This window comes from Cervus elaphus, chromosome 24 (assembly GCF_910594005.1).
Source record: "Cervus elaphus chromosome 24, mCerEla1.1, whole genome shotgun sequence".
Taxonomy (NCBI): Eukaryota; Metazoa; Chordata; class Mammalia; order Artiodactyla; family Cervidae; genus Cervus; species Cervus elaphus.
The window spans coordinates 27,102,619-27,116,636 of NC_057838.1; the positions used below are offsets into that span (position 1 = coordinate 27,102,619).

Consider the following 14,018-nt stretch of genomic DNA (forward strand, 5'->3'; position numbering starts at 1 on the left):
GACCGCATTGGAAACCCTCCCTTTTCTCTCCCTATCCCTCCCTGGTTCTTCCGCCTCATTTCTCCCTCTTTCTCCCATGCCCTCTCTTCTTTCTCTCTCCTTCGGTCCTGACAGGGGTGCCCAGCACATTCACCCTGGTGTGGACCATCATCAGGATCCATTTTGAGGATTATGGGTGAGCTGTCAGCCTGCCCCCTCCTCCTGGCTCCCTACACTCAGGGCAGATCCCCTGGGTGGGATCAGGAGGGGCTGGGGAGTAACAGACTCTGGGCCAGTGGTTTTTAAAGGGCTCCAGGGCAGAGCTGGGGACAGCGGGAGGAGGACTGACTCTCTGGGGCCGAGGACAAGCTCCCTCATTCTCCCCTCTGTCTCCTGCCCCAGATGCTGGGACACAATCAACTCCTCACTGTGGTGGATCATAAAGGCCCCCATCCTCGCCTCCATCTTGGTAAGGCCTCCTTCCACCACTTAGGGAGGGGGAGACTGGGCCCGGAGTGGGTAGACAATTGGCCAAGATCCCACTGGACATTCATGTCTAGGTCAGAACTGAAACCTAGACTTCCTGATCGATGCCTAAGGCAGGACTGTCCCCAACTCCTTCCCCAGCAGTTCTTCCTCTAGAGTAGAGAAAGCAAATGGGGAGGCCCAGACCTTGGGGGTGTGAAAGAGGGTTCCTGGATGACTCTCCCGAAGAGGGAAGAGCTAGGGGAAAGGTACAATAGACCGGTAACTGGGCCCTGGGGGACAAGGCCATCATTCCAGGGGACTAGACACCCTTCCTCCCCTCTCTGACCACCTAACCTTGGCCCCCCACCCACCAGGTGAATTTCATCCTGTTCATTCGCATCATTGGAATCCTGGTTCAGAAACTGCGGCCCCCAGATGTCGGGAAGAGTGACAGCAGCCCGTACTCGTGAGCACGGACCCAGGGCCCGGCCCTCCCAGTGTCCCCAGCTCCAGTCCTCAGATCATCCCCCATTCCCTAGAAGCTCCCTGCCAGAGTCACCAAACAACCACCATGCTCTGCCCAGCTCCACGCCATGGCCTGGCTCAGTCCACACATGTCCCCACCCCCGCCCTCACCTGGCCCGTGAGTCCCAGGGCTGCTTCTCTTCACGACTTGCCTAGAAGGTGATCTGCCCTGCTGTGTATCTGCTGCTAAACGAGGGAGCTCAAGAAAATAGGAGATAACCTGTGTCCTGTTCACACCACGTGCCCAGTGCCTGACTTGTGCCTGGCTCAAAAATGGGGTGCGGTAGACGGATGCCTCGGGGGAGCCCCAGGTCTACCAAGGAAACAGCCACATTCGGGGCTCAGTAACCCCTGAGAGTAGCAATGGCACCCGTAGGTTACATGCCAGGCGCGTGCAATGGGGTTTCCAGGCTTCATCTCATTCCATCCATATAGTCTCCTCCATGGGTTATTTGCTCAGTCATGTCTGACTCTCTGTGACCCCATGGACTGTAGCCTGCCAGGCTCCTCTGTCCATGGGATTCTCCAGGCAAGAATACTGGAGTGGGTTGCCGTTTCCTTCTCCAAGTCTCCTCCAAATTGTACCCATTTCACAGATGAGGAAACTGACCCATACTCCCTCCTCCTCCTCAAAGGTTTGGGACCACATCACCATGGTGGGGGGAGGGCACAGTGTCTGTGGGGACAGAGGTCATAGCCTTGCTTGAAAGGTGTGAGGGGCATTCCTGTGCTTGTGGAAGAGGAGGGGATGAGAGAACTGGCAGGTTTCATTAAAACAACTAAGCTGGAAGACAGAACTAGAGAAACACAAAGCGTGTGGCTACAGGAGGGTGAGTCGGTCTGTACACCCGCAGATGGGAACAGGAGATTGATTATCTGCACTGCACGGACAAGACGAACCTGGGGCATCCCACTAGGGCCTTTTAGTCCTGGGATTCTAGAATGTTCTCCTGGGCCCGGCTTCTCTCTGGGGAATCTGTGCTGTGGTTCTAATCTGGTTAGAAAGAATGTCACGAGCTGCTGGATTTAGGATTCTATTCTGGAATCCTGCGATTCTCTCTGATGAGACAAGAACGACTTGAGTTCCTGGTGTGACAGCTCTCCCTCCTGCCGGGTGTGGAGGCGGGGCTTCCCTTCCAGTCTGAGAAAGGAAGGCCCTGCAGGGGCTGCAGTGGGCCCGAGGGCTAGCTCAGCAGGCCTGTGCCCGCTCTTCCTCTAATTTGCCTGCGGGGCCTTGTTTCCCCCAAACATACAACCGCTCAAAAGGGCTTGGATCTGAGGCAGAGCGAGCCGGTCATCGCCAGGTCCACGTGGGTGAGGTGGAAACTGAACAGCTGTCGGCAGGCAGAAGAGGTGGGGGGAGTGGAAGATGGAGCTCCCTGTGGAGGGACTGTCAGCTCCCACTCTCCACCTCCCCACAAGCCTTCAATTTAAAGAAAGCCTCCATCTGTCAGTCGCGGGTGCGTGGGATAGGTTTGCAGCCAAGGAGTGGTGGGCAGGGCTGGGGATGTTGGTGTGGTGGGGAACCAGGTCCAGGAAGGAGTGGGTAGGTCCTCAGGCTCAGGGCTAGGCTCCCCTGGACTGACTGCCAGGGCAGGAGAGAGAAAGGCAGAGACACATCCAGCCCTCAGACCTCTCCCAGCGCGAGGACTGTGGGTTCACGCTGCCTGGACTAACTATGAGGTCAGGGGGCTGGCTGGGAGGCCTGAACCAGGATGAACCCTGCTCCACGGGAAAGGGGCGAGTCATCTCAAGTGACTGTGGACCCTGCTGAACACACAAGGGTGGTTAAGAAAGAGCTGGTCTTTCAGAGAATGCTGGGGTTGCATGTATTGGTCAGGGGGAGACAGGGGGAAAGGGGTGTGATCCCAGAAAAGGTAGCAACTCCTGGGGAAGTGGACACAGCAGAGAAGCCAAATACAGGGCTTTGCTAATTGACCCCTAGTCACCCTTGGTGACCAAGCACAAACTTGAGCACCCACCATCCTCCCAAGTGACCTTGGACAGATGTGGTCAGCTACCCAAGGACAAAGCCTTCCTTCCCAAAGGCCCTCAAATTCCAGTAAAGCATTGGTCTCTCATGAAAACATTGCACTTTGTAGTGCCCAAAGCGCTTCTGAGTTTACAGGTGTTGGATGGCATCACCAACTCAATGGAGATAAGTTTGAGCAAACTCCGGGAGATAGTGAAGAACAGGGAAGCCTGGTGTGCTGCAGTCCATGAGATCCCAAAGAGTTGGACACAATAGAGAGACGGAAAAACCACTTCTCTTACTTGACCATGTTGAGCATACACTCGCCCCATTGTACAAATTGGATAAATTGAGACCAGAGAAAGAGAAACCAAGTTCTCCCATTGCTTAATACCCCATTAGTGGCCATGGAGCCTGAAATAGCCACTATTATGCATCATCCTTGGGTTTTTCAGCAGTGGTCTTCCTTTATGTGCTCTCCTCCAGGAAGTGAAATAGAGGGGTTACGCTCTCTCTCTCTCTCATGAGCCTGTCCAGGAGAGGAGGGCCGGGAGAGCATGAGGATACAGGCACTGCAGATGCAGAACAGAAACATGTGGATATAGGGCTTACGAAACCCCACAGCCCATCCTCACACATCCTGCTCCTTGTCCCTGTCTTCTGTATCCACATGTGTGGACACCCATGCCCACTGCCTGCCCCTCCCCTGTCCCCAGGAGATTGGCCAAGTCCACCCTTCTGCTGATCCCCCTGTTTGGCGTGCACTACATCATGTTCGCCTTCTTCCCCGACAACTTTAAGGCTGAAGTGAAAATGGTGTTTGAGCTCGTCGTGGGGTCTTTCCAGGTAGGAACTGTGGACATAAGGCTGCATTCTTCTCTGGGCTTTAAGGGAGGGGATTCTCCTGGGTCCTTGGCCTCTTGCCCGTAGATGACAATCTTTTCACTGTAATAAGTATCTACTAAGCACCTACTCTACGTTTAGCCCTTTGATTATCCAAGGGAACATGGGTGGGGCAGGGCTTGGGGCTCTCCGAGTCTGTCTACCTCACTTCTGCTCCCTTCCTCCCTAGGGTTTCGTGGTGGCCATCCTCTACTGCTTCCTGAATGGTGAGGTAAGCCCCTCCCAGACCCTGGGGGCCAGGGAACAGAAGTCTGGTAGCCTCAGGGTTCAAAAACCCTGATGCGTGGAGCAGAGACGGGTCAAACCTTGCTATGCCAAAGGTGGTCCTCAGACTAGTACGTCAGTGATGGCACCTAGGACCTTGCTTAAAATGCTGATTTCTGGGACAACCCCGGACTTGCTGACTTTGAATCTGCTTTGAAGAAAATCTCCGGGGATTCTTGTGATTCGTGAGAGAAGAGTGTGAGAAGTGCTGTGTTGGGTGGCTATGTGCAGTGTGAGCGGGGATGGGTGGAGGCAGCAAGGTTGAGTCACTGTGGAGCCCGGTTACAAAGCACAAAAATCTACTTGGATGAGTTCAGTGATTTAGAGGGCAAGGATCTGGAGACTAGAGTACCGCCACCCACCCCCTGCAGCATCCCACTCCCTGCCTAGACTGCATTCTCTGATCCTCTCTGGCTCCCACCTCCCCCAACTCCAATGGCTTGATTTGGCCTGGCTCCAAGGAGGTCCCATCTCTGCAGCGCCCAAAGTAGCATCTGGCCCCTCACATTAGACTCCTCAAGAGGATATGACTGCCTGCCTCCGCATCCTAGATGGACTGCAGCCCAGTCAGCATGGCGGGAGGCTTCCTTGGGGCGGGCCTGACCATTCTCCTTCTCCCAGGTGCAGGCAGAGCTGCGGCGGAAGTGGCGGCGCTGGCACCTGCAGGGCGTCTTGGGTTGGGACCCCAAATACCAGCACCCATCCGCAGGCAGCAACGGGGCCACGTGCAGCACGCAGGTCTCCATGCTGACCCGCGTCAGCCCTGGTGCAGGCCGCTCCTCCAGCTTCCAGGCCGAAGTCTCCCTGGTCTGACCGCCAGGTGCCCAGGCGGCTGGGCGGCACCTCTCGCCGGCACTGCCCGCCACCCCGCGCGGCTCCGGGGGCAGAGACCTCTCGGGCGAGGTCAGCCCCAGCCCTGAGCTCAGGAGGCTTCCCCGGGCCCCCAGATCACTGTCCGGCAGTCCCTGGAGAACGCTGCCTTTGCTCCTGCCTGGACAGACGAGGGTACATAGATGGAGGAACACTGGAAGCTCCTACCTGGAAGACGTGGGGTGAAGCTGTCTTCAGACTCCGCCCCCAAAGACTTCCTCCGCCAATTGAGGGCAAGAAATCTGCATACTCTCGCCTGATTCCACCCTGGGTAGCTCACGCGACCCACCCGACCCATCGGAGAAAGGCCACCGCCTATCCCCAGACAGTGCATTTGGGAATGTGCTGTTATCTCAGGCGACAAGGGTACTGCCCTGAAAGGTCACCTGCCACCACCACCTGGACAGTGCCTGAAGTTCCACCGTTGACATCAGGTTCTTTTGGGTTAGGCATCACCATTCAGGCATCTCTCCAAACATGCAGTCCCCTCCCTCAGTGCCTCCTCATAGCTGCCAGCTCTTCGCAGTGAATGAGTTTTTCTGCCTCCAGCAGGTGCGGTTGTAAACAAGGAGTTTTTAGTTTGGGGAGGGCAGCTATCTCCATAATCCCTGCTAGGATGGAGCTGCCCCGGGATGGCTGGACCAATTCCAAGAGATTACCTCCAGCCCTACCGATCCTCACCAGCTCTGGGAGCTGCCCACTTATGTGCCAACTATTAGCACCAGGCTCAGAGATGATGGATGCTCACAGGCCCCTTCATCCTCACAGCAACTCTGCAAGGTGGGCACTATCACAGTGAGCCTCACCCAGAGCAGGTACCTCACCTTGTCACACAGACAGGATTTGAACTCAGATCTTGCTGATGGGAAAGTGAAAGCACAGACTCTTAACTGCTGCCTTTTATATATTGTAACCAGCTGAATCCTCTTGCTTATTTGTATCACCACTGGTATTGTTATTAGCACCATCCCCGAACCCCATTCCCATTCTCCCCGGAGTGTGGCTGAGGAGTCCTCTGGCCCGTGTATCCTCTGGACAAGAGCCTGGGGGTTGTCACAGCCTGTATCTTCCCTGCACCCCTGTGGCCACACGGCTTGCTATCCACGCCCCAGCCAGAAGATCCCCTTGGGACTACAAACAGGCTTGTGCAACAATAAACACTGGGTTGGATTAGCCTGGCTTTCCTGGTGGTTGGTGTTCCCATGTGGGGTAAAATGGGGACCAGCTTCCAACTCGTGGCCATCCCCCCAGCCCCCATTCCAAGGAGGGCTGGCCAAAGTCGTCACTGAAGTCAGACGCCACCACCCCTCTGGCTTCCGTGTGAGGAACACACAGTTCTAAGGGCTTTCAGCTCACATATTGCTCAGTGGGACCCTCTCTTCTCTGAGTGTGGTGAAGTTATATCCCGTCCTTGTTGTGTCCCCCTGCCCTCAAAATCCAACCAACAAGAGACAGTGCTATTCTTGGAACTATGCAAAACAGCTGACGGAGCTGTCCGCAGCCCCAGAAATGGTTATGTCTGGGCACCGACAGCCAAGGAGCACCCAGGTCATGAGGTGACCGTGTTACCATTGTCCAGGTGGCGGAGGACAGAATAAGTGTCCCCAAAACAGACAATACCTCTAATAGGTTTAAACACAGAGGCTGCAGGGCAAAGAAGATGGTGCCGGTCAGCGAGGGATGGATTCAAAGTCATTGCTCCAGTTGACCTCCTTGGGTTCCCCTTCCTGTGAACTTTCTGCTGGTCCTGGCCCATTCTCCACTCTGCCTAAAATCCCACCATTAGTGAGTCATATCTGGGGAGAGAAGCAGAGTTATCATCCAGGAGGGTGGAAAGAGAGAGAGACCCAAGACAGGGACAAAAAAATAAAAAGACAGAGGTGGGGCCCTGCCACCCCGACAACTCCCGGCTCCTGCCAGGGGTTGAGGGGCATTCAGGAATGCAGAGAAGTTGAGACATGATTCCTTGCCAGCAGAGGTCATGAGCAGATGTCCCAGGCTGTGTATGAACTGGGAGTAGAATGGGGGTGACCACGAGCAGAATTTCTCCTGCACCCCCTCTTTCCTCCAGCTTGCCAGTACCTCTCAGGCCTTTCTGGGCAGTCAGACCAGACCAGCTCATCTCTATCGCCACCTGGTGGGTGCCTCGAGGACTTCATCAAGGTTGGCCTTAGGGACCCAAATACCTGAGTGGAGGCCCCTCCCCAGAAGGCCAGGTGACAGAGAGGTCAGGCCTCTCTCCTCAGATCCATTTCAGAATGAGATTCAAGAGAGAGAGGAGGTGGTGAAGACATAGGATTAATGACCCCAGGGACAGCTTGGGATGAAGGAGACCCAGGATGGGCCCTCCAACCAAGCCCTTGTGACAGTGCTTCCAGCCGCAGACCCAGCTGTGACCCCAGGTAGAACCAGACCTCTGGTGGCCTGCAGGCGAGGCCCTGGCCCTTGACCACATCTGGCCCCAGACCCTAAGGGCAAAGCCCAGTTCACTCAGGTGGGCTCACTCTGGGAAGACAAGGACAAGTAGCCCCTCCCCACCACCATCCTGGCACAGACTACCACCATGTGGGCGACTCCTGCCACTCCAGGGGACAGGCTGCCCAAGGAGGGTGACCAGTCTGCCAGTAGGATGGATAAGGAGCATCTTCCAGGTGAGGGGTACTTCCCGAGGACTAGGAAGGAGTCGCCAGATCCCAAGGGAGCAGAAGAGGTGCCAGAGTCACCTGAATCCAAGGAAGCAAGTATGGGGGGCTCTTTGCAGCAGGAATTCAGTGGGGGCTTCTTAAATGAAGCCACAGGGATGAGGGTGGGTTTGGGGCAGGCCACTCTGACTGCTGAGAAGGACCCCAGGGGCGGAACAAGGAAAAGCTGCCAGTCCATTAGGTGAGGAGGAACTGGTTTGGAACATGCTGAAGTAAGGTCTGTGGGGTACCTGGGGAGAAGACCCAAGACTGTTGGAACCTGACCTAAGGGGACAGAGCCCAGGCAGGAGGTAGGGAGACCAGAGCAGCCCCCGGGGGTGGGCACGGGGAGTCTATATCCCCAGGCACCTCCATCTGGCTGGCGGGGGTGGTTGGAGTGAAGAGCTGGTATCAGTACCTCAGTTCCCATCACTTGCCCAGGGCCTGTTTTAGCGGGCAATGACAACCCCCCCGCCACCGCTCCTTTCTGTTCCCTCCATGTGGGAACAGGAACTGCTCTTATCTCTCCCGGGGGAGGGGGGCCGGAGCCACAGCTGGCAGCCATTAAACACCCCGATCAGGCCAGGGATGGCTGAGATATTAATAGCCAGGAGTCGATGGCCTGGGAGACGCAGCCTCCCAGAAAAAGGGACAGAACCCTCTGCAGGCCGTGGGGGGATGAGGAAGATGGGTCAGGAGGCCATCCAGGCAATGCCCCAGCCTCCAGGAAGGACAGATGAAATCCAGAGAGGAGGGAAGGGACGTGCTTGGGATCGCCAGTAAGTCATCAGTTGTAGCCCAGCCTTGAACTCCATTCTCTCAGCCCCAGAACCCTGCCTCATTCTGTGAATTGTCATAGGTCAGATTCACTGGGATTGCCCTGTGCGTGAGTGCTCAGTCACTTTAGTTGTGTCCAACTCTCTGCGACCCCATGGACCATGGCCCGGCAGGCTCCTCTGTCCATGCGATTCTCTAGGCAAGAATACTGGAGTGGGTTGCCATTTCCCCCTGTACAGAAACCTAAAACCAGACCTAATTGGTGACCCTGAATCTTTATTGTCTTTATTTCAAAATCTTGATTAATTTTTTTTGTTCATTTTGTGCTTTGACATTAGTTTTTTTTGTTTGTTTTTGTTTTTTTTTTTTTAAATTTTATTTATTTATTTATTTGGCTGCTCTGGGTCTTAGTTGTAGCATGTGGGATCTAGCTCCCTGACCAGGGGTCGAACCTGGGCCTCCTGCACTGGGAGCTCAGAGTCTTAGCCACTGGACCACCAGGGAAGTCCCTAGTTTTTATTTTTTAAAAAATATTGTATTAAAATACTTATCCTGATTACCACTGAGTTTTTTGCAACCCCCTTAAGTTTTGCATCCAAAAACAGTGCCTCACTTGCCTCACCATAGTCCCAGCCCAGCTCCCAGAGGTCCCAGTGTCTCTGAGATCAGCATATTGGCTTGGAAAAAAAACTTTGAAGAGTTCTGAGCCAGTCTCTATGTAGCGCAGAGGGAAGGAGTCCTGTCAGGGTGACGCCCACTAGAAGTAGGGAGCTCCAAGATTAATTCAGAGGCTCAATAAATGTCAACTTAGACCTCGGTGTTTCCTACCTGTCCACTCTACCATCCTCAATGTGTTGACTTTTGTCCTCAGACTTATTGCCTCTTGATTGCAAGATGGTTGCTGTTGCTCCAAGCATCACATTCTCACAGGACCCCATTCACTGGCAGGGAGGAGAGTGCTTCCTGTGTGCCTCTTTTTGTCAGGAAAATAAACTATCCCAGAACCTACTTTCTATATACTCTCTTCAGGCTCCTTGGCCAGGACTAGGTCACACACGCAAGCCCTGGCTTTAAGAGAGACCAGGCTTTCAGAGGCAAGTTGATCTAATAAGGAATAAGGATTGATCTGATAAAGGAAGATAGCTATTGAGTAGGCAACCAACAGAATCTGACTCTCAGTCTCCTTTTGGACACCTCTTTGGGTAAGTGTATGGCCTTCTGTATTCCCTCTATCTGAGCCTGGGGGTGTGGTAGATGGTAGAGGAGAGGAAACCAAACCAGTGATGGATCAGTGGTCAGATCTAGAAAACACTCTAAGTCTCTCTGCAAAAAGAGATTTTAAACATTTATCATTTATTTATTTACTTGGTTGTACCAGGTCTTGGTTGTGGCATTTGGGATCTTGTTCCCTGGGACTGAACCCAGATTCCCCTGCATTAAGAGCACAGTCTTAGCCACTCGACCACAAGGGAAGTCCCAGAAAGAGATTGAAAGTAGGAAAGTAAACGTATAAAAGTTTGGAAGAATGGAAACTAGGGCACACCTAGCTTCATGGTCACACCACCCCAGCTGCTACCTTGAAGGAAATTATTGTCAGTGTCCGAGTTGCACATCCATTAAACTGGTGACAAGGAAGTGAAACACAGCGCGCTGTTGCGGCAAAAACTCACATCTGCCAGATCCCACCCAGCAGCTGCCACGCCACAGGAAGGGAAGCCCCCACTCCCCTTCTGCCTTCCACTCTCTCCCAAAGAGCATCCCTCTAACCTGCATCTGAATTCTCTGCAGTCAGGGGGTCCGGGCCTTCTAGCCCCTGCAACCCAGGGAAAAGTGGAGGGGGCCAGGGAGGGGACACCTAGTTCCAGGGGGCCGTTTCTAGCACAGAGGCTCAGGTGACTTTGCGGCCTGAGTCCTCAGAAATCAGAGCCCGTGACCAGGAACCAGGAACACGGAACAGAGAAATTTGATGCAGGGAAACCGAGAGAGCCAAAAATCAAGGGGGGTTATTGAGCTGGTCACCACTTTGCCAATGGGAACTCGTGTCCACGGGGACCCTCCAAGGAGTGGGTGTGCCCGTGGCAACACCCTCACACTGCTGGGCAGGGCGGGACTGAGTGTATGCGGATGCCTGCAGTTGTCCCACAATGACTCCGGAGGCCCTGGGGCAGAAAGCAAGAGCTGTGTGGGACAGCTGAGGTGGGGTTAGTCCCGTCTTTCCTGCAGGAGCTGGCAGAGGTAGGTGAAGAAGACACGAGGCAGAGCCCAATACAGGTGGCCTTGTGGCAGGAGAGAAAGGAGCCTGGCACAAAACTAGGCTAGAGTCTTCTAAGGTCTCGGTGGACATTCATGGTGGCTCATGAGCTCCCAGCCTGTTCTCTCGGCTCTAGGCCCCATCTCAATTCACTCTGGCTCCTCAGACCCCTCCAGCCCCAGCCATCCCTCCATTCCCACCCTGGAGATGAGCTGCTCTCATCTCAGCACTGGGCCCGGCAGTGCTGAGACAGGCCCACCAGGTCCCCACTCAGCCACCTTCCCCGTGCCTCATGGAGCAGAGGAACTTCTGGAACCTTCCAGGCCTCTGGGAGTGGAAGGAGGCTTGAGGGAAGGTGTCTACTCTGACCTTCTTGCCTTCAAATCTGTAGCTCCACCGTTTTTACCCAGCAGGGCCACCTGAGAGCCACAGGCTGCCTGGTGGGGGGTGGGGGGAGGCTGTCTTCCAGTGCAGAGGGGAACACACCCTCCTTTAGCTTCAGTTTTCAATTCCTTTCCCTTCGCGGTTTCATCCCAGAGAATGAAACCTACACAAGCATCTGAGAGATATGTCCCCTCCCCTTCCCACCACTCACCAGCTGAAGCTGGGTTTTCCTCCCCCGCCCCAATCCTCCCCCCATCCTCAGCCCCTCATCCTCCCTTCCCTCCATCCTCGCCTCCCCACATCCTCCCTGCTCCCAGAGGTGGCTTCACCCATCCCCACCCCTTCCCTGGTTGTCATGGTGGAAGGGCTTCAAAGGAGTGCGATTTCAGGGCTCAGGGCACAAGAATGATACCGGTTTATTATTTTCACAGTATTAACGTCATTCTGTTCACTCAGCAAATAGCGACTGAGCTCTCGCCGTGTGCACTGTTCCAAGCAGAGACCAAGGCAGAGGTCCTGTGCTCACAGAGCTGAGCCTCCGATGGAGGAGTCAATAAATAAGAGAGGAAAATTATAGAATAAAGAAGGCAAGAAGGGCTTGGGGGAGGGGTGCTCCGTTGATTGGGGTGGTTGGATGAGGGCACCCCCAAAGGGTGGCTCAGTGACAGGCAGTTTCCCTTTCCTGGTCATCAGAGGATTTTAAACCATATATGTCAGAACTGGGGCCCAGAGACTTTGAGGTCCAGGTCAAAAGATCCAGTCCTCTGCCTGCGCAGCAGCAGCCCTGACAGTATGTGACAGCTACATCCTGGGCCTTGGGGCCTCAGTGCCGTCGGAACCTCCCCTAAACAGGGGCTCCAGTGCCCACAGCTCGCATGGTCACTGGGAGGGGATACCTGCTCGGACACAGGGAGAGTTGTTCCTTGGAGCTTCACTGTGGCAGTAACCTGGTCCAGAGGTTCCATCTGGGTGTGGGGGCCAAGAGGCAACCGCACCCCAACACCCAACACCGGTTCAGTGCCTTCCATGCCAAGTGACAGAGAACAGGCCGCTCTTGAAAAGACTAATATTTACTCTTCAAATGGGCGCTGGCACAGGCTATTTCCTGCAACTGGCGACTGGCTCACCCCGTGGGCTGGACACGACAAGAGGCGTGCCGGGAGACAGGCCGATGTCCCCGCGGACACCAGCTGCCCCGAACGAGACAGTGTCTTTGAGATGGGGACGGCATGTTCCAAGGTCCCATCTTGTCATCTCACCTCTGCTTGCGCACCTTCATGGTGGGGTGCTCACGACCTCCCTGAGTGCCGTTGGACAGCCCTGTGGGAAAGTGCATCCTTGTTCTGGCCCTGCGTTCCTTGCTTTCAGCCCTCGCTCCCATCCCTGGGGCCTCAGAAAATGTGCCTGGAACAACCCCTCAGGGCAGGCACGGTGCTGGTCCCCTCCTTGCCTCCCAGCCCCAGCCCCCTCCAGTTTCACTTCCCCAGGGCTCACTCTGCCGGCCCCGGAGCCAGGACAGGCTATTTATGGGGTGGGAGGGAGACTTGCCTTGGGTGCACCTCTGTCCCCTGCAGCTGTGTGCTCTTTGTCCCCGAGAGAGCCTTTCAGCGGAGTGCCTCCTGTGGGAAAGAACCTCGGCCAGGAAACTCTTGGTCAGACGGCCTGAATCTAAGAAGGAGAGGGTCCCCGGTGGCCAGAGTCAGCTCCCACCCACCTGCGTTCCCTCTCTGCAACCCCTCCTCTCTGTTCTGTCCCCTCCCCCTGCCCCCATGGGTCCCAGAAACCATCCCCACCCATTACAACCCCTGGGCTTGGCTCAAGTTCCCCAGTGGAGCCCAGAAGGCTGAAACACTCCAGGAGCACATGGGTCTTCGGAGCACCCAGAGGCAGGCCCTGCCAACCTGTCAAGTCCAGTCAGGCCAGGGTACCCTGGAAAGATCTCCAGGGGCAACGTAGTCCCCCTGGTCCTTCCAGGGCTCTCAGACCTAACTGCTGACTCTAGCCAGTCCTCTTTTTTTGTTGTTGTTTTTTGGTTGTTGGTTTTTTTTTAATTCCTTATTTTCTCTATGCGTACTAAGTCGCTTCAGTCATGTCCGACTCTTTGCGACTCCAGGGACTATAGCTCTCTACAGTCCTCCTGTCAGGGGACAGGCTCCTCTGTCCATGGACATTCTCCAGGCAGGAATACTGGAGTGGGTTGCCGTCCCCTCCTCCAAGGGATTTTCCCAACCCAGGGATCGAACCCGTGTCTCTTAGGTCTTCTGTATTTACCTAACTCCCAAACTTCTGACTCCTTATAGGCGGCCATTCAGATGAATTTGACATGTATCTTTGGGAGTATATTCTTAGGAAATATGGCATCATTTTGTGCACATATGTTTCTAATTTGTATAAATGTCATTTTTTTTACTCTGTGCTACATTCTGAAGATGTATCCATGCAGCTACATCTAAATCTGGCTCTTCTGCCTCCCGCCCACTGCCCCACAGCAAGCCTGCATGATTTATCCCTCACAGCAGACACACCGGTTGCTTTCTGCCAACGGAAATAATGCTTCAGTAAACATTTCTCTTCATACGTGTCCCCTTAAGGATCTGTGTAAGAATTTCCCAGGGACAGAGAACTAGAATTGAAGTTTCCACAGCATACGGTGCAGGTGCACTAAATTTGGGTAGGCAGCTGTATCAGTTTTCTAGGACCGCCAGAACAAAGTGCCACAGGCTGGGTGGATGAAAGAACAGAAATGTATTTTTTCACATTTGTGAAGGCCAGTAGTTGGAGGTCAAGGTGACCCATAGGGCTGGTTCCTTCTTGGCTTATAGAAGAGCACCTCCTCACTGTGCTCTCCTGGGGTCTCCCCTCGGTACATATCTGTGTCCTAATCTCTACTTTTAACTATTTGAGCCCTCTTCATATGATCTTTTTTTTTTTTAACCTTAATTAC

The 14,018-nt window shown here is 54.5% G+C and overlaps 1 protein-coding gene across 2 annotated transcripts in view; it reads left to right on the plus strand.

Annotated features, from left to right (window-relative positions):
- Positions 1-6,154, plus strand: part of VIPR1 (vasoactive intestinal peptide receptor 1) — a 31,400-nt gene extending 25,246 nt beyond the window's left edge. For both annotated transcript variants that reach the window (XM_043886670.1, XM_043886671.1), the window contains exons 8-13: positions 115-175; positions 382-448; positions 822-913; positions 3,661-3,790; positions 4,017-4,058; positions 4,733-6,154. In XM_043886670.1, the coding sequence (XP_043742605.1) occupies positions 115-175; positions 382-448; positions 822-913; positions 3,661-3,790; positions 4,017-4,058; positions 4,733-4,924 (584 nt within the window). In that variant the 3' untranslated portion in view covers positions 4,925-6,154. The remainder of the gene's footprint in view (positions 1-114; positions 176-381; positions 449-821; positions 914-3,660; positions 3,791-4,016; positions 4,059-4,732) is intronic.
- Positions 6,155-14,018: the final 7,864 nt, after the last annotated feature.